This window comes from Protomyctophum parallelum (assembly GCF_964188405.1).
Source record: "Protomyctophum parallelum genome assembly, chromosome: 1".
Classification (NCBI taxonomy): Eukaryota; Metazoa; Chordata; class Actinopteri; order Myctophiformes; family Myctophidae; genus Protomyctophum; species Protomyctophum parallelum.
In genome coordinates, this window is record NC_139697.1 from 21,753,000 (window position 1) to 21,774,558 (window position 21,559).

Below are 21,559 nucleotides of genomic sequence, written 5' to 3' on the forward strand. Positions count from 1 at the left end.
TATAGCCTTTCTACAGGAGTATCTTTTTATATTTTTCCAAAAAGAATACAAACAGCCAATAGCATATTACAAAGTTATCCAAGCACCGGGGCGAGTCATCCGGTATTCTTTCAGACCTCCCTTTATTCAGACCATTACTAACACTATCCCAAACCCTAACCTAACCCTAACCTCACAGGAATTATGGGATAGGCGTCATAAGGCGTCATGTGGCATGGAGTGAGTTAAGCCACGGGTGATTTGTAACCCACAGCACGGGTGATTTGTAACCCACAGCACGGGTGATTTGTAACCCGCAGCACGGGTGATTTGTAACCCGCAGCACGGGTGATTTGTAACCCGCAGCACGGGTGATTTGTAACCCGCAGCACGGGTGATTTGTAACCTGCAGCACGGGTGATTTGTAACCCGCAGCACGGGTGATTTGTAACCCGCAGCACGGGTGATTTGTAACCCGCAGCACGGGTGATTTGTAACCCGCAGCACGGGTGATTTGTAACCCGCAGCACGGGTGATTGGTAACCTGCAGCACAGGTCTGACTAATGGGAGGTCTGACTTAAAGGGCAGTCCACAGTGGAGCGCGTGCACATGTCAACGCTGATCCCCATGCTCCACATAGCTGGCCTGTGAAACAGATACACTAACTGGCTATTTTCACACCCACAACCCACATACCCATTGATTGATTGATTGATTGATTGGACCCATTAGGGTTAATTTGGTTCCATGTGTACACTCTAAAGACCCATAAGGGTCCATTTGGTTCCTAATTATCATTGAGCTGGGGACCCCCTGGAACTCCCTCAAGGACCCCTAGCGGTCCCCGGACCCCACTTTGGGAACCACAGCTGTAGAAGGACAATAAGACCCATGTTTGTTTTGAAAATGGGCGGCACCAGATCGCTGTTCTCGCTGCCTCTAGTATCGTGGCCGTGGGTGTCGCTCAATTGTTTCCTGGTAATTGGTCAGGTACACGGGTATACTGCGGGCATAGAGGGCAAAGCTGCATTTAGAAACTAAAACTGTCAATCCTCAATTTCAAATGATTAACTCTGTTTTCCCACTGGGAGAACAGCCCTAAGACTGTATCAAAATGGGTTACCCAGGCAGAGAAGCAGATGGAATCATGACTCACATGCTGATGGAGTGCAAGGTACACTGTACTGATGTGTTCAATACATCAAGGTTGCACAGCGTGAAGGAATGAAGCACTGCACACTCCCAGCAGGCATCGCCTCTGCTCTATCCAATATAGACAGAACCACACGCCCCATTATTTCCCAATGAGTCAGGCGTGCGTGTCTCTGTGTGTGTGTGTGTGGCTGTGTCTCTGTGTGTGTGCGTGTGTGCGCATCATCCTGACGCAAAATAGACACCGTCTTTTTTGCTCAGACACTATGATGTAAATGATCCATTCATTGTCATGGGGAGTTTAATGTTTGTGTCGGACAAAGTTTGCGGACAGAAACCAAAAGCTGAATATAGGAGGGCCAGGGGAACATGGGAATTGGTATAAGGTATTTTGTATGATAACTTTGTAATGCTATACTCATGTTTGTTGCGCAACACTCTGGAAAAGAAAGTAGGCACACACGGGTCTAAACGAGTGTGATCTGTTATATTTATGTCATGTGGTCTACCTGCACAACCATAGTGGTCTACTGGTAGGTCGCGATCTACCTTTTGGGCACCCCTGATGTAGATAGATAACCAAATGCTATGAAGTGAGTGGAAGTTAACCGTTCTCAGCAGGAGAACGATGGATTGTGCAGTCCGGGTAGGGAATGAGACATTACCCCAGGTGATTGAGTTTAAGTATCTCGGGGTCTTGATATGGTCTGACCAGGGGGGCTGATTTCACTTGACTGGAGTGTGTGGCGGGAATTGCGACTTCAAGACAGAGTGACGGGAATTGTGGGTTATGTGACAACAACGCAAGATGTCATAGTTATCTGCAAAAACACACTAGCACATTCAAAACCCACCTTTTCAAACTGGCTTTCCCTATATAACCCCCCCCCCCCACACACACACACACACACACACACACACACACACACACACACACACACACACACACACACACACACACACACACACACACACACACACACACACACACACACACACACACACACACACACACACACACACACACACACACACACACACACACACACACACACACACACACACACACACACACACCCTTCTTGTTTGTCCTTTTTTTATTTAGATTTCTAGTTTTTAACCTTTTAACTAGTTTTCTAATACAAATGTCTGTACTTACTGTTCTGTAAAGTGACATTGGGTACCCAGAAAAGCGCTATACTGTATATAAATCATATATATTATTATTATTATTATTAAAAACAAAAACCATATAGTGCTCTGTGCTGAAAATAGGAGGTTTTAAACTTTTTCAATTGAATCGTATCGTATCGAATATCATATCGAATCGTGACCTTGGATTTGCAGTTACTACTATGGCCAACTGGCAGCGTGCACAAGACATTTGGTGCTGAATGCTCCAGCGGTCTGTAAGATTAGCCGCGGACACACACACACACACACACACACACACACACACACACACACACACACACACACACACACACACACACACACACACACACACACACACACACACACACACACACACACACACACACACACACACACACACACACACACACACACACACACACACACACACACACACACACACACACACACACACACACAGTACAGATGGTTCGCCTCCGAGGAGAGCTACACACCGAAATACAGCCATAGACTGAAAAAATATATAATGTTATAAAGAGATAACATTCAAAACATCCAATGTGGAGTCTATCGTCATATTTTAAAATAAGTTATAAAAACTGGGGAGAGAAAAAAAAGGAAATGTAAATTTTCATGTTTTTTTCATGTGCTGCATGGGTTCTCAACCAGCGGTCCGGGGACCACCAGTGGTCCTTGAGGGGGTTCCAGGTGGTCCCCAGCTACAATGATGGAGAATTGGTAACCAAATGGACCCTTTCTTTAACTTGAGAGCGTAAAATGAAACCAAATGGACGCGCACGGGTCCATTTGGGTTTCATTTCACGCTCTCAAGAGTTACATTTTTGTTAAACATCAGCATTACTTCCTTTTTTTTTTTTTTTTTTTTTTTTTTTTGCGGCTTACGCCTTTTATTGATTTTTGAAGGGACAGACAGTAGGCTGACAGGAAACGGGAGAGAGATGGGGGGATGACATGCAGTAAAGGCCGTGTCGGGTCCGGGAGTCGAACCCGCGGCACACTGCGACTGGATTACCAGTCCGGTGCCCAGACCGTTACGCTACGGCCTGGGCCAGCATTACTTCCTTTACACAAAGTCTACACAATTAGAGAATGTACATTTTAATTGTTATTTCTGCCTGTTATCTATCCTAATACCAACAAAAATATTCTTTAGTTTTGGGGTCTGAGAGGCTAACCTGACGCTGCCAGATCCAAGAAGCTTGCTACACAAGTTTGTTTCACAGCTTATTGGGATCTGGGATCTCGGAAGCAAATTCGATGACGGGCTGTTCCTTTTAGATACTAGGTAGATGATTGGATGGGACCGTCTGTCTATCACCGTGTGGGCGTGCAAACACAACCAATCATATTGACGTGTCTATATAGCTTCACATAAAAAAATAAGATTAGATTTTCTGTGGTGTGGGGGTTTCTGGCTCAAACAGGTGTTCTGAGCATCCTGCCGTCTGTGATGTAAGAGACAGAACATCCCATATATGTCAATGGGATTTGCCAGCAGATGTCACTGTTTTGCCTGTTTTCATTGCAGCTCAGAAGACTTCCAAACCCCAGAGAAAGCTCCGGACCACAGAAAATCCACTGAATGTTCAAAGTTCAGGTTTTTAGGGACCGGCGAGGGGAAGGCAGAGGGTCGCTAATTCTAATCAACGCACACAATACCATTTGTTGAGTGCATTCCTTTTATTTAAAAAAATCACACCTGTGTGAACTGAGCGGTGCAACTATACAATTATTGTTATAGTTATTGTAGTGTACTGTGCTCTGTACTGTACTTTGATCATATTTGGAAAAACCTTTGAGTTACCGTGTGGGGGGTCTCCGGAACATCCAGACCCCAAGGAACACGCCCAGGGGGGCCTGCCCTGTTCCGGCGAGCCTTCCCGCGTCCGAAACGGTCGAGAAATGACAGACACCGGGACACACATAATACGTAGGGGGACACACACGCTCAGAAATGGATAATACATTTCCATGACATATCGGCTTTATTAGACATGTCCAGAGATGGGTGGATGACAGCATGTTGCGATTACGTGGCCAAGCCTCTCCACGCGAGTCTTTCATTAACTCAAGAACAAACAGTGATCGGTCCGGCAAAGCAAGATTAGACACGCACGCACACACGCACACACACTACTTCTTCTAGATGGCTATAGGATCCTGCAAAGCCATGCCATCAGTGTCCTGATATGACCGAGATGATTGCAGAGTCAAAGATGGTCACTGACAAGACACCCACGGAAATCCATCTGTGTCACAGAGGGAGTTTCAATTTGAGCTCAAACGCAGTTAATACAGGCCACGGTGGGGTGTCTATGAACTTTAAAGAACATCCATGGTTGAAAGTGAAAGCCTTTTTTTTTACATTGTCTGAGCAACAAGGAACAAACGCAAGGTCAAATTGCACTAACACGGTATGCATCATTCATGCTCTCGCATTGTTTATCCTTGGGAGCACTCTATGCTATTGGGGTCATATTTATCTCGCAACATCAGCTTTTTTTCTAAATAGGGGTTACAACCGAAAGGCCAATGATATTTAGCATAATTTGTATTCTTTTAATTAGGACAAATAGTCCTTCAACAGACAATGGTATGGAAATTAATATTTACAGTTTTACCTATTACCGACGTTCCAAGCTAGAGTGGTTTTCAATTACAATTCCCGCTCCCAACGGGGTCGTATTCCACGGATGAACAGTTTTACCCAAACAAACAAGACACAATGTGTCAACATTAGCAAAGCCTGTGTCTCATTCGCTGACCTCTGCAGAGAAAGAATAATGTCACAAAGCAAATCCTGTAGATTAGATTTCTTTTCTCTTTTCATGTCATATGAAAGCAGGGAATCATAGCTTCAAATCGACATATTGGTTGTTCAATTCGATCCACCAGTTTTGGAGATATGGCTTATAGAGTAAATGTCTGCGAGTTGAGAAAACAGGCTTGAAAGGTTCACTTCTGTGGCCTCTGACATTACACCTAGCCTCATGTTTAAGCACGCATATTTACATGTCGATTTCAGCTCTGACATTTATCTCAGACATGCTCTAGTATGTAAAGAGTCTGCCTGTGCTAATAACTCATTTTGGATTTAAAATAAATACTTTTTTCTCCTCTCCCGAACAGTTTAGTCTTACCGCCATGACTGCCTCTGTATCAAAAAGAGTCACATATAGCCACGCATATCACACCTCATGCAACACCACCTCCATGACTATAGTCCCCTATTTCCCCGGTCTGAACGCTAGGATTTCAAAACTGTGTCCGGGCCTTAAAAACCTAATTAGAAATCTAATTAATCGCAAGGGTGGTCCTGTGTGACCGACGGTGCGGCGAAACCTAACGGGGCTTCTGTGTAAATTGATTTCTGTGGGGTTCGCCTTCTAAAAATAGGGAGCACAAGTGTGGCTAAGACATCCTAATTGGACGAACGGAGCGTGAGAGAGAGAGAGAGAGAGAGAGAGAGAGAGGGAGAACTCAAGGCGAAATAAGTGAAAGACAAATCAAGAAGAAGGTGAGAGAGAGAGAGAGAGAGAGAGAGAGAGAGAGAGAAGGGGAGGGCAAGAGAACGACTGTGCAGCTGCGGAATATCAAGTGGGGGGGAAAGAGAGATGACGAGCCTGGTGTTGAAGCCTCGTGTGTTCTCAAGGGCTCGTGCGGTGGTGCACTTGAGGTGTAGTGGCAGTTACTGTTTGCTTACACTGGGGTCTAGTGGATGTACCGCTAAGTTGACTTGTCGAAGTCGTTCCACAGGGAAACACATCATCATTGCAAAAGGGAATGCCAAGCCACTCACTACCCGTCAGAACTGCATACTGTACGGCAGACAAAAGTACATGATTGGACCCTATACGAATCCTCCCGCGCGCTCCGATCAGCCAAACGCAGGGAAGCTGGAAGCACATTCACTAAAAAAGCGCTCCACACATCCCAAACTATACTTCTCCCTTCTGGCTCCAAAACTATATGATGATGCACTTCTATTCCCATTGCAGTCAGAACTGCAGACTTCTTCCCAAATCTTCCGCCGTAGTCTGAAAACCCACCTCTTCAGACGCCATCTTAGCCCATATAGCACTTGCCGTAGCACTTGCCCTAGCCTCGACGACCTTACAGGTCATACACCTTGTAATGTCGTACTCAACTTATAGACTCAACTTATGCAAATTAGATAGCATGTGTAGACAACTATATTGTACACGCATGGTTTCATTATATAGATATTCCACCTTTAGGTGCTTAGCTTACGTATGATTCTTGAAGACTATTTTTATGTATATGATGTATTACCATGTTTTGGTCATGCTTACTGTAAATCGCTATGGATTAAACCATTTTGGACGGGAACCCCTTTTGGTGTTGGCATTATGTCATGCTTTAGCTATTGAAAAATAGTTTTGAAAAATGGAAGAACTACTGACATAGAAACATAGCTTTTTCAGAAAACTGTCAGGATGTAGAAGACATTTTTAGAATCTGATCTCAGGTCAAAATGGGAAAAAAAGAGCATCTGCTAAATGCCTAAACTGTAAGTCGTAGGATGGTGAAGTAGCCTCGACGAGCTTACCCGGGGCAGGCGCCGCGGTTTCCTCTTTGTCGTGCTCGTCATGCCACTGCATGGTGCGATGGTAGCTCAGCATCACTTCCCACAATGCCTTGCACAGGTCCGTCAGGCAGGGGATGTAGCTGTCTGGAGTGATGTGCTGTTGGACAGAGAGAAGCCGACTGAGAGAGGTGACAAGGTCTTTATGTGGAACTGGAATCATTGCTTCTAGTTTGCATCACTTCTTTGTGCACCGACTACTGTGGTACTTTCGAGTTTGTATTTCCGTTAACTGGCATATCATATCTCGGTATTTAAAGTCTGCCCTCTAGGCCTCTACTACCCAAACCGTGCAGCTTAACAAAGATCTCGCAGAGTTCATCTAACTGTCATCTAACCACATGCTTCAAAGACACGAAAAGAAGAAGACATTTAAAGTTGGAGTGAGGTGATTTTTCTTCCAGATTTGCATGTGTTTATGAGATCACAGTACTTTATTAGACCCCCTGGTGTGGCTGTTATGTGTGTGCAATGATGTCTACCCCTTTGTATTTGAGGTTTCTTCCCGGAGGCTGAAACCTTGACAGTCAAAACATGCCAATGAAACAAAGCAGTGATACAGTGACATCACAATGTCATCCCCTCCCCTAACCCCTCGCACTTATATATACAACAGCTGTGGGTGTGGTTTCACCACCCACCAGGCAAACCGGGCATACTTGATGAACTGGTGGGCGTGTCCACATAAAAATGACACTTTAACAAATACCGTACACTTTTTTGAAAAGATTCTTCCTCCTTATATAATAACAACTGATGGTCATGTTTTAGGGTGGGGAAAAAATCATGGTACCCTCTAATAGGAACAGCATAACTCCTTTGTCAATAAATGACGTGGTCTCTTAGGAGATATGATTACCCCCCCCCGGCTGTCAGGATTGGAGGGACATTTAGGAGAATAATGAAATAAAAATATTTGGCAGAGCCCCTTTCCCTCACCGTTATACAATCAGCGCCGGGATTCCATCACTATAGAAGCTCTGGGGGTGCCAGGAAGAAGACATGGCCGCTTCTACTCTGTAAATTGGATCGCTTATGACGTGTGGGCACGTCGGTTGGACTGAACCAGTTAAACATTTGGGCCTGAGCAAAGATTTGAGTTAAAAACGTTCGCTCTGAAAGAATATATATTCATTTGCCCCACATTTTCACGATAAAAAAAAAATAGCAGACCTACAAGATTGTCGATCTGCTATTTTTCAATAGATAAATTATAACATGTTTAAAACACCAAAAGGAGTTTCCGCCCAAAATGGGTTAAACATTAAGACCTCGGGCCCTATTCTACGAATGCTTTCTAAATCAGTAGTTCTCACACTTTCAAAAATGTCCCAAAAATCTGCTGTTTTTGAATAGCCGACGCTTATAATATAAAATTAATTGACATTGAATTATGCAAATATGAAACAAGATGAATGTTATATTGCATTAACCTAATCTGCCATACAGATTGGACAAAATGACATTTTATTCATGAAAGGTTACATAGCGATGCTTTAAGTCACTGTTGCTTAATCATACAAAATTAAACATGCATAATGATTTGAGAAAGCATTTTAACAAATTGTAATTTGTAAATTAATAAGCTGCACCCAGCTCTTGGTTGGTTTATGTACGGTTTTTGGATATATGTGACTCTAAACATTACATTTATAAAACCATTCATCTTTAATGTTTTATTGTTCTCTTGATGTAAAGCACTTTGTGACTTTGTCTAGAAGTGTGCTATATAAATAAAATTCATTATCATTATCATTATCATTAATACAATTTATCTTTAACCGTTTACAAAGTCCAGATGGCACATGCCCTCTCAGCTAATCGGGACCATATACTGTAAAAAATATGGACAAAGCGTTCTCCGGGTCTGATATGGACGTAAAATGAAGCCTGTCAGTCCTTGAACTGTAAGTCACCATCTTTCTAGATCCGTTTGGGCCCAGCTGGCCATTGGCTGGCCCAGACAACGAGGCGGGACTTCCCCCCCTTCTTCTTCGTTGGTTTTTATTTTGACTCGAACGGGGGGTGGCTCCCGATCATAGACTGTAACGGTAGCCACGCCCCTCAGAACATAAGCGACTTTATGGTATTTTTTTTTATAAATGGGACCATAATATTCCAAAAATAATATTATGACATGAGAAATGAGACTTTAAACTAGTGACTGGAAGCAGAAAGTATTCATGACCATGTTTATTAAGGTAATACAGTCTAGGTGAAGTTGGGCTCAAATACATGGACCTCTATGGAGCTATGGTTTTTTTTGGGCCCAATGACAGCGCCACAACAGGCCATTATATGAACTTTCAGGATGTCCCGATTTCCTTAGTGGCTTCACAAAATATCTGTCTGACTGCCCCCCTGAGCAGGACACAGGGATATCTGACAGGCTCCTCCCCATCCCTCACACCATACATGGGCAACTGGCCGCGCGGGGGCCACATCCTGACCCAGTGGCGGAAGGTTCCTATAACGGCAGTGGGTGCAGCCACGCATATTTGCGCTGCGGCTGGCTGCTATTAGCTCTTAAAAGAGCCGTTGTGTTGTGTTGTGTTATTATTTTGCCAGTGGGTTCTTCTGCTCCTGTGCACCCCCGGAGTTGACGCCACTGTCCTGACCCCACCTTCACTTAATGCGGCCCACAGGTTAATCAGTAAAGCTAATAGAACTAGACTGAATCATTGATTCAGCTGTTACAATTCCAAACATGCAAACATGACCCGCATCTATATCAGTAGCTGAGTACGTGATTGTATTTTTTATGTCCAATGTATTTGTATTTAAGTTCATGAAGTTAACATAATTAGATAAAAAATTATACATTTCAGGATTCCAATAAGAAAAAAGCAACAAATTAGTCAGGATTTAAATTCAAATATAGAAAAATCACACCTGTGTGAAGTGAGGGGCGCTCTTATCATCGTACATCACATACATCATCTCATTCCGGCCAATCACAATTTGCGTCTTCACCGGGGTTACACACACACCAAAAGCTGGACATACTGTAGGTCCAGCTCAAAACGTGTCGCAGTGCAACGCATTTTGAGCTCGTAGATAGTCTATTTTCGCTACGACAGAAATATGCAATGTATATATGAACCTTCATTGAGAAAGGTTATCCCCTTGAGATGTATCATCTCGTTTCATACAGCAAATAGAGAGCAATACATTAGACAGAAACGTTACAACAAAGTACATCCATGCATACATTACAAAACAAAACAGAAAGCTCTCCCAAGCTGGCCGCTCCCACCCACCTAATCACCCAGAGAATAAGACACTTAATGCATCATGGTACTCATATAGTGGACATAGAATGTGGCCCTCTGGAGTGAGTGTGGAAAAATAGTGGCTCTCCCCATCGTCAAAGTTGCCCACCCCTGCCTCACATTATGCGGACCCTCGCCGACCTTTCAGAGTGGCAGGCCCAGCTAGCCCTCTGGAACTCTCTCCCCATGGAGATTCACCAGACGCCCACATTTTAGTCTTTTCAAAGTGTGCATTGAAGCAATCTGGGGACACATCATAGCAAATACAAGGGAAAACTGTGCACTCTATTCCCTTTGAATTCAACAGTGTCTCGAGAGACTAGCGTTGAAGAGACATTTGTTTGCTCAGAAATAAACAAACTACATGCCAAAAATCCTGTTTTTGCTATATAAATTCAAGTCATTATTATTACTAGTCCTTACCCGTTCGAATATATACAGTATAGCAAGCACAGGCATGTCTGGCAATAAGTGTAGCATATGATAAACTCCTAGGATTGTTATGTGTTCCCACCAGGCACGTGCACACATGGACATCAAAGGGGGCTTCAGTCGCTGCCCTTTCCAGACCACGAATGCAGAATTTACTATGGTGAAAGAAATGCAAATGCCACTCCTTTCCATGTCAAGCAGCATTCAGGAGAATTGCATGTAGATAACCAAAAATTCTAATCATGTTTTTGTTGTGTTTTTGTTTTGTTGTTTTGTCCATGTTTTATATACTGCAATCATGTTTTCTGGATATTCTATATCTCATGTACAATGTCTCATTATAATTTATATAGGTAGAGGCCTCGTATAAGCCCCTTGGGCTTTTTTGCCTGAGCCTAGCACTTTACCCTTCTTATATTTATATGTTCACTGTGTTTTTTTTATACTGTGCTGAATAAAGAAATACAAAATACAAATACAATGCTTTTTTTCCGAAGTCTCCTGAACTTTGTGTAGTATTTTTGCGCGGAACTAATTTGTTTCTAAAATCCATGTCGTACACCGCATCTCCAGTAGATAAAGAGTGCAGGGTTGCGCCCCGAAAAAAAGCAAATCTACAAGCTCGCAACTTGTCGGTCGAAAAGTGCCCTCTTATGGAAAGTTCAGCACCTGCCTCTCTAACACTCTCTGCACGTCTATGGTTCCCACCCAAGAGCTCCAGACACACTTCGAAATGTAGAAGTAATGAAGTGCCAACATATAATTTTCATATAGACATGTTATCATTACATGTCATAGCAGACGGTGTGTGAAGGAAATAATAACAAAAATCCCACTAGAGAGGTTTTGAAAACAATAATCTATACACAGCGGCGAGTGCAGCACGAAGCCATTAGGGATGGCGCAAACCGTTGCTTGCCCACTACGCCCAAGGGATGGGCTAAGGGATGGGCTAGCTGGGATAGTGTAGATGAACAATAGTACTGCGTTGTCTGATAAAGATTCAGAGTTCCTTGGAGACCAGAGAGAATAGAGACGTTCAAAGCTGAGTTATGGCTCGTCCTGCCTTAAAAACCAAACGTCTAGTTTGTGCAATTATAAATCTTAGCGACCCGACACACAAGTTTAAGGTTGTACAGAACAAATGTCAACGCATTTTTCCCGTCAGATTTATCATTGCCTACTTTCAACAGCAGCTCCATATGGCTTTTCCCTGTGGTTTAATCTGTGATTGTGGCGTATTCAGGTCTCCCCCCCACTACCTTTACCAAAAGGCACCATAAATTATTCACAGACCCGATAGCACGTAGCAACGCGGACATTGACTGTGGAAAAGCTAACAGGAGTGAAGGTTCCACGACAATTTATGCATTAGGAGTTTCACCCTTTCAGTGTGTCGGCCGAGAAGTTTAACACAAGCCTGTAAATCAGGCCCAGCTTTGGATCCCAAAGTAATGAACTGTTTTCCCTGCAGACCAAAATGTGTGGCATTTGAGTTTAAGATTCACAGATGTAAACTTTCAGCGAGCAAAGAGATGTCACTGAATGTCCCTGAAGACACAGCCCCCTGAGGTTGGAGCCGCTCTCCAAAGCAAATAAAATACACATTATATTAGGTCAGAAAAGGGTGTAACGATATAGTAACTATCGAAATATCGATAATTAAAATAAATAAATAAGTATATTAATATGGAAACGGCACATATTGCATCGTATCGTTTGACTTTGTATCGTATCGTTTTACAATGGAAATAATCGGCATTGAATCATTTTGCAATGCCAATAATCAATTTAATCAACACTGTATTTGTATTGTATTTGTGCATTGCATTTAGCAATTTTAAGAAGAAAAGAGTTTAATAACTTTCCCATAGCTACAATATTGGTCTATCGCGTGTATTCTCTGTGCATGACACAATGTCCGTGCATTTGCCAGATAATTACTGTTTACTTATTTGTATCCATAATAATACATCTTTCCCTTAAAAAAAACCCTGCAATATCCACAAGTTTCACACATGTTAAATGTATTTGCTAAATAGTTACTGTGTCGATTTCAAGTCATTGAATCGTATTGTATCGCCAACATGAACCAATATCGTCCCTGTCTCGTGATACGTGATGACTCTTCCATCGCCACTAGGGGGCGCAAAAAGGTCCTGACTGCCAGTTTCAATACTTTTTTTTTCTTTCTTTTTTTTGCCCAACGTTATACACGTTTTAAAAAGGCGTTAAAGGCGTTGTTGGTGCTGTGGGAGTTCATTGAGTTAAATTATGAAACGGAAGTTTCGCTTTTTCGAAAGGGCCATGAATTTTGCATATCAACCACTCATGAGTCCCACGCACACGCACACATGTGCGAACACACACACACACACACACAAACTACAAGCTTGTAGATCTGCTATTTTTGAAAAATCGTCTAAATGTGTTATCTAAATGTATCGTTACACCCCTAGTCAGAATGCATCTCTGTCAATGGCTGCTGGAGGTTGTAGTATATAGGGCTAGATTGTAGTTAATTCACCAGCCTGATCTTAGGAATGTGAATACAATGTCCGTGTTGAAATGGGACAGTCTGACGACTGGATCAAACAGCCTGTGGCTCTTCTTATCTCTCAGAAATGACAAACTTTAACCAATTAAGACCTGAGGACAGGATCTACAAAATGTCTTCTAAATCCTAACAGTTTTCTGAAAAACCTCATGTTTCTATATCGGTGGTTCTCAAACTATTTCATGCCAAGGACCCCAAATATTATATGTAATTGTCCGCCGACCCCCCCATATGAAAATATGTTGCCCCTCCCCCCATATGCAAAGCAAAGATATGAGTTAAACAACGTTAACAACGTTGCTGGGAAAGAATATATATGTCACACGTTTTCACGATTTTTCAATACAAAAAAAAAGCAGATGTACAAGCTCGTAGCGCGGCACTCAGTCCCGCACTATGAGCATGTAGATCTACCAGTTTTAAAATAATGGTTAAAGTGGTTAAAAGCAAATAAGGTGACACAGATGCGTCCTCCGGGTCTAAATGGATTAATGTGATACAAGCCAACAAATCGATACAAAATGAGTTCGAAAGGGTGTCAATTATTAGGCTACAGAAAATCCTGGTGGTGGACGGATTTGAATTTGCCTGCTTTCAAATGCAGATGGCAAGCCGCGCCAATATCAATAGCTGAGTTAACCCATTTTGGGCGGGGACCTCTTTTGGTGTTACCATCATGTTATGCTTTAGCTATAGAAAAATAGCAGACCTACAAGCTCATAGCGCGCTACGAGCTTGTAGGTCTGCTATTTTTTTTAAAATCGAAGAACGACTGACATAGAAACATGGCTTTTTCAGAAAACTGTCAGGATTTAGAAGACATTTTTAGAATCTGACCTCAGGTCAGAATGGGTTAACAACAATATGACGGGGGGGAGCAGATCAACGGAGGGATATCAATAATGCACGTCTAACCGATCACAATAAATCCTCATCTCAAATGTGCGTGTCTTAATATCGCTCAGATAGATTTGCTAAGAGGTGGAAATGAATCACTCCCGTGCTTGGATATGCCGAGGGCGTTTGTTTACCCAGGAGGTACGGAGTCCATTCATCACTGGAAGTAGTGTTCCAGGAGTCTGCCACCACTCATTTCCCTGTGGCAATTCTTTTGACTTTTCTCCGTTGTTGACTCAATTAGCATATATTAAAACACTTTAAACAATTACACAAAGGCTTTCATGGCCACATTTTGCCAGATTGGAAAAACAGTGCCATGAGATAGGTTAAAAAAAACTTAGCTGCGGTTGCCGCGGGTAACCGCGGTTGGTTGGATAACAGGCGCATAATGAATTTGTGGTCGCGGCGGGTGACAAAAAACTCCATCCCCAGGTCTCTAACACACACACACACACACACACTTTACAACAAACTCATCCTTAATCGTCTTATCCCCTTCGTTGAGCCTCTACTCCGAAACAATCAAAACGGATTTAGACGTGGTAGATACACTGTGAGTCAAATAATATGCTTACGTAGGATTATTGAGCTCTGCAACATCGATCTCGCACTAGTCTTTGTTGATTTCTCAAAGGCTTTTGATTCAGTGGACCGAGCCAAACTGTTTGAAATTCTTAAATGATATGGTATCCCCGACAAAATGATCAATGCCATAAAAGTTCTATATGAAAATACCTCAGCGACCATCCTTAGTCCTGACGGAGAAACCCCATCATTCCCCATCCTTGCTGGCATACTCCAAGGCGACACACCGTTTCTATTGATTATTGTTGTATTATTATGATCTTAGTGTGTCAGTTGATACCATCAATGATAAGGGCTATACCAACTGAACCCTAGGACTAGCTCTCGTCATCCTGCTAAATACCAAACAGACACTGACTTCGCTGATGACATCGCGACATCGATCATTGGAATACGCTCAGGCTCTAATTCAGTCTCTTGAGCAGGCCTCCAACTGTGTTGGTCTTTATCTCAACGAGACGAAAAAATGAATACGTAAATATATGCAAATCCAACAATAAGCACATTATAAAAACACTTAACACACCGTGTTCGAAAAAGGATGATGATGAATATATATATATATATATATATATATATAACACAAACACAAAATATTGTGTAGTTGGCTTTGTACGACGCTTAAAAGGTCTTTAAATGAATACGTTTTGACCAAACAAATAATTACAAAGAAGAAAAACAACAAAAAAAGTGTTGTAACCTGCCGTTTTTTCTAATTCAAATTCTTTGTTTGGCCCGAAAAATTGTTTGTTGTCATGATTTGTCACGACAAGAGTTGGCTTCGTACGACGCTTAAAAGGTCTTTAAATAAAATATTAAAAAAATGCCTATGGGGAAAATGCATTGGGATTCATTTCCTGGGCCACTTGTTGTTCTGAAAGGGGGAGGGACTGCGACGCTCTATATGGACGCTTGTTTGGAACATGGAGGGTTTTTTTCTGCATCAGAAGACAGGGGAGGAGGGACATGAAGCGTTGAGTTTAAGAAAATATGAAAATATGGATTGAACATGTTTAACCCATTTAAGACTGAGGCCAGATTCTACAAGATGTCTTCTAAGTTCTAAATCATGACAGTTTTCAGAAAAACCTGTGTTTCTATATCAGTGGTTCTCAAACTATTTCATGAATATGTTGTTTCAGGGACCTCCCAGAAGCAAAGATACAAGTTAAAAACGTTCAGTTTGAAGTAATATATGTATTCAAAGATTTGTGCCACATTTTCTAAAATAGCAGATCTACTAGGTCGTAGCACAGCACTTGGTGCCACGCTATGAGCTTGTAGATCTGCTATTTTTCAACAGCTAAAGCTAAAGGTTAGAATAATGGTTAAGGTGGTTAAACGCTAAAGCGACACAGATGCGTTCCTACATGGGTTAAAATGTGAAGATATGGATTGAACACGTTAATTGGCAACAGCAATCAACAACAATTACCACATGTATCGATCAATCAATGCGGGGAAACTTCTACATTATGACAAAATCCATTAGTCTAAACCTGACATTGGGCGACCTCTGGTTGGAGGCCCTCAGTAAGTAGACAGTTGGATATAGAGCAATTTACTATCTAAACTGAAAGATGGATACAATGTATGTAACCTAGATACCATACCCTGATGGAAAATGCTGTTTATTTTATTATTATTTATTTTTTCTTCTTACTATGTTCATTAGTACTTTCAAAACTAGTTTACTAATTACTTTTACTGTCTTGTACTGTCTGTCTTTGTTTTATTTGTCTTGTTCTGACCTTGATTGGGGGGGGGAGGGGGGGATATTTACATGTCGGATACAACAAAATGTACACATATGTTTTTTCATTTATTCATCAATAAAAATCAAAATAAAGTGTTTAAAAAAATCCATTAGTCTGAATAACAACTTTATTGTATACGTTTCTAGAATAGATTTGATTCAATTATTTATATATAATCAATTATCTTTGATGTTGCATGCCTATTACAAGTGCAAGACTAATATTGTTGTATAAGTATTCTGTTATTTTTTTTATAATTTATCAGAAAACGGAGCAAACAGTCAACATGAAATGTTATCGGACAATGTTCGCCCTTCAACTCTCTCTGGCACACATCCATATGAATCACCAAATCACCAATTAAGAGCAATTACCCTCATCGGCAGCAGCAGGACAATGCTCCTGGTTTAGGTTCATCTCAGGTGAGGAGGTGAATGATTTTGTGCGGTAGTAGCAGTATTATGTGTGTGTGTGTGTGTGTGTGTGTGTGTGTGTGTGTGTGTGTGTGTGTATGTGTGTGTGTGTGTGTGTGTGTGTGTGTGTGTGTGTGTGTGTGTGTGTGTGTGTGTGTGTGTGTGTGTGTGTGTGTGTGTGTGTGTGTGTGTGTGACTGTGCGTGCGTGTGTGCATGCATGCGTGATTGTGTGTGTGTGTGTGTGTGTGTGTGTGTGTGTAATAAGTAAGGCACCATGACCGAAACACAATAAACGTGTCGTTGTAAATAATAGTACAAACTGAGTGTGTGCGTGCATGCGTATGTCTGAGAGAGATGTATGTGCGTGCGCTCGCACGTGCGTGTGTGTGTGGGCGTGCATAGGTCTGAGAGAGAGTATGTGTATGTGTGTGCGTGTGTCTGTGTGTGCGGGTGCATAGGACTGAGAGAGAGAAAGATTGCATGTGTGTGAGAGTGTGTGTTTATCTGTGTGAGTGTCTGGTTTGGGGGGGGGGGGGGGGGTTACATTGTTCCAGTTGGTTCCACTCCGTTAATTGCGGTACTTAGAAACACCAGGTCAACACCACAAGCAGCCTCACGCAGTGACATCTGTATTATGGTGTTCTGGACGTCACAGAATGTCCCCTAAATGCTCTCCAGACACACGACAGCACGTAATGGCGTGTTACATCAAAATGATGAGACGTTGCACAACCGAGTAGAGGACGGATGCTTAGCGGAGAGTACGCTTTGGTTGATAAACAAGCGGCAGTATTTATGCACAGCGGAGGTTAAAGGGAGAGTAAGTGATATGTTTTGGTTAAAGGTTAAATCACTGTATTCTGATAGTAATCATTGCTACAGAATGTTTGTTCAGTAACAGTGTTAAATAGCTCTATAATCTGATAGTAATCATTGCTATTCACTCTTGCTTTTAGTTGAGTTTTAATATGCACGTTCCTACCCTGTCCTGTCTGATTTGCTGCATGTGGTGTTTATTTGTTTTTATTTATTTTATGTTCTTATATTCAATTTTGTTCTATCATTTTAACTACTTGTGTTTTATTGTATTCTATTTTTGTGTCCTGCCCTGTGAAGCACTTTGAGCTGCATTTATGTATGAAAGGTGCTATACAAATAAAGTTTATTATTATTATTATAGATAGAGTGTTTGTTCAGTAACAGTGTTAAATAGCTCTATAACCTGATAGTAATCATTGCTATAGATAGTGTTTGTTCAGTAACAGAGGTCTCCCCAGCTCTTTAAAAAAAACCAGAACATACATTTTCAGGTAGGTGACAATTTGACAAACTTTGCAGCCAAACAGGAGAGTATTTATCAGCTGTGTTAGTGTTCCAGTGTCTGCTCATTTCTCTGTGTCATCACTTACAATTCCACTCGTTTAATCCGTCACCCAACTGCGTTCTCTATCCTGATTTGGATAAAAGTCTGTATACCCGTTTCGCATTTTAGTTTCAGTTTCTGAAAATGCATTTTCTGTCCAATAAAAAGCTGGAAATTGGGATGTTGGGTTTATACTGCCCGATACCGTGTGTCATTACTTGAGAAACAGTAAGACCGGGCCCGTCTCACACACCACCCAGCCTATACACGCACTACCTGCCTGTCAGAGCCAGACAGAGGGTCCATTAAGAGATCGACCGAGGGTCCATTTATCTTACCTGTCAACGTGTCAATACTTTTATTTGTACTACTATTTTATTGCAATGTATTTTAATATTTTTTTGACACCAGGTCTTGAGCGCCAAACTTTATTTCATATAGAGATACGACGTTTCGACGCCTCCAGGTCTTCGTCAGGCAGACCCGAAGTGGTCGAAACGCACACCTGCACCCGTAGAATGATCTGAGATGTGCCTGCTTCCCCCGCTGACTCCTGTTGAGTAGTATCACAATATAGAGCTTTTTTGACACTCATTTAAAGGTAGTTTTGTTCATTAAAAAGGTGTCTCCACGTATCTCCAGCTCTTTATAAAAATAGAAAATACAATTTCAGGTGGGTTGCACATTTCTCTAGAGATATTTAATACTTATTTTAACAAAAGAAATATCATCTTTAATGTCATGCTAACCATTGTAAACTTTTTGCTAGATGCCGTCTTCTTATTTAAGTTCTCCAAAACTAGCAACATATCGAAACCGTTATTTCCCTCGACGAGTAGGTCAGTGAGTGAGTGAGTGTGTGTGTGTGTGTGTGTGTGTGTGTGTGTGTGTGTGTGTGTGTGTGTGTGTGTGTGTGTGTGTGTGTGTGTGTGTGTGTGTGTGTGTGTGTGCGTGGGACTCATGAGTGGTTGATATGCAAAATGCATGGCCCTTTCGCAATAGGAAGTGACCTTTCTGCATATCCCCACGTCCGCTGAATTTTAACTTCCGTTTCATAATTTTTATCCATTTAGACCTGCGGACGATTCTACAAATCACGACAGTTTTCTGATGATGTTTATTTGTCAGTGGTTCTCAAAGTATTTAATGGCAAGGACCCCCAGAATTATATGTAATTGGCCAACGACCCTGAAAATTTGACTGAAAGAATATATATTCAAAGACTTGTGCCACATTTTCACGATTTAAAAAAATCACACCTGTGTGAAATGAGTGTTGCAACTCCCCTCTCCTCTCTCTCTCTCTCTCTCTCAATTAGCAGGCAACAGCGCCCCTACTGGTACTAATAGTCATTCTGGTGCTCACAGTCACATAGGTGGGTTAACGTCACATAGGTGAACACATAGGTGAACACGGACATTGCTGTTCCTTGGAGTGGTTGCACGACTCAAAAAATAGCAGATCTAAAAGCTCATAGTGCAGCACTCGGTGACCGTTCAGAGCCTTCAGAGAGAAGGACGTGATTCTCAAGATCACAAAACAACGTCAGAGGAAAATACAGCAGAAATATTGCCCCTGCTCGACTCTGAATAAGCCCCAAATAACTCAATGTTTACAATCTGTCTCTGATTTTTCCACACACGTCCAGGAACCTCTCAAATTGTTTTATGAAGTGGTAAATATGTATTGCACGGATTTTCCATAAAACACCTGCTCCTGTCATAAACCACTAAATCCCAATGAATACAACATACAGTACCACTCAGTGTGTTCCTAAAGAGAGAGTGAGAGGGTGTGTGTGTGTGTGTGTGTGTGTGTGTGTGTGTGTGTGTGTGTGTGTGTGTAAATGTACTTAAAATGTACTAAAAGAACTACAAATAAAAGTAAAGTACTCATAATGCATAATGTCCCAATTGACAAGTTCAAAATGTGTGCAAAATATTTTGAACATATAGCAGATCTAAAAGCTCACAATGCATCGCATCGCAACGCATTGTGAGCTTGTAGATCTGCTATTTCCCAATGGTCGAAACGTTTTTCTAATCCAAATTTAAATGTCCAAAGTAACTAGTAACTAAAGTTTTCAAATTATTGTAGTGGAGTAAAAGTGCACATTTTGGTTCCGAGATGTAGTGGAGTAAATTGGAAATACTCAAGTAAAGTACAAACGCCTCAAAACTGTACTCAATGTGCAGTACTTAGGTAAATGTACTTAGTTACTTTCCACCACTGAACAAATACACCCATCAATCAAGAGCCAGGTAGGATGTGCGAGTCTGCCTCGAGCGACTCCAAACACTGACAGCGAATTTGTCAAAGCCAAGTCAACATTGGCGACACATCTGTGAGCAAGAGCACGGAGCCGCGCCACGTTATTTCACAGGACCGAGGACACGAGCTCCTGACTCAAGACCCCAGAACGTAAACGGAAAATGCTTTCAAAGTTAACTATTATCAATCGCAAAAGGCTGAATTTAGGCAACATTGAAAGAATCACTTTCTCTAAAGATTTCATGACCGTCATTTTAATTTATTTCTCATTTTTTCTTTTGAGGTTTAATGGCCTCAATTACACCCACACAACATAATAATAATAATAATAATAATCAATTACACCCACACAACATGAACTTTGAACATCCAGTGGATGTTTAGGCCAGCCAATCTAAGATTTGTCCCAAAAGAAATCCCAATATTAATCATTGAAGGTTTTTTGTATGATCCTTAGGGTCATCCAAATAACAAAGAATTGTGAATTATCATTTTGGAAAAGGGGTTGAAAGTTGGGTACCGCACATCCGCAGTGCCGCTCACTTCATGGGAAATCAACATACTGTAGCAAGCTTCAGTGGACAGGTGATGTTAATCCTGTATTTGAGCTATAAAGACACCGTTCTCCCTCTCACAGGCATCCAGCCAATAGAGCGTCGCAGTCTCTCCCCCTTTCAGAACGACGAGTGGCCCAGGAAATTAATCCCAATGCATTTTTCCCATAGGCATTTCAAAACGTATTTATTTAAAGACCTTTTAAGCGTTGTACGAAGCCAACTCTTGTCGTGACAAATCATGACAACACACACAATATTTTGGACCAAACAAATAATTACAAAGAATAAAAACAACAAAAAGTGTTGCAACCTGCCGTTTTTTTCTACTTTCTAATTCTTTGTTTGGCCCGAAAAACTTTGTGTGTTGTCATGATTTGTCACGACAAGAGTTGGCTTCGTACGACGCTTAAAAGGTCTTTAAATAAATACGTTTTGAAATGCCTATGGGAAAAATGCATTGGGATTCATTTCCTGGGCCACTCGTTGTTCTGACAGGGGGAGAGACTGCGACGCTCTATAAGGCTGGTTTCCCCAACT

General features: G+C 41.7%; 1 protein-coding gene across 1 annotated transcript in view; it reads right to left on the reverse strand.

Moving 5' to 3' along the window:
- The window catches only part of vps50 (VPS50 subunit of EARP/GARPII complex), a 218,347-nt gene that overhangs the window by 120,623 nt on the left and 76,165 nt on the right, over positions 1 to 21,559 (reverse strand). Inside the window, exon 13 of the mRNA XM_083763390.1 lies at positions 6,879 to 7,014. Within this exon, the coding sequence (XP_083619516.1) occupies positions 6,879 to 7,014 (136 nt within the window). The remainder of the gene's footprint in view (positions 1 to 6,878; positions 7,015 to 21,559) is intronic.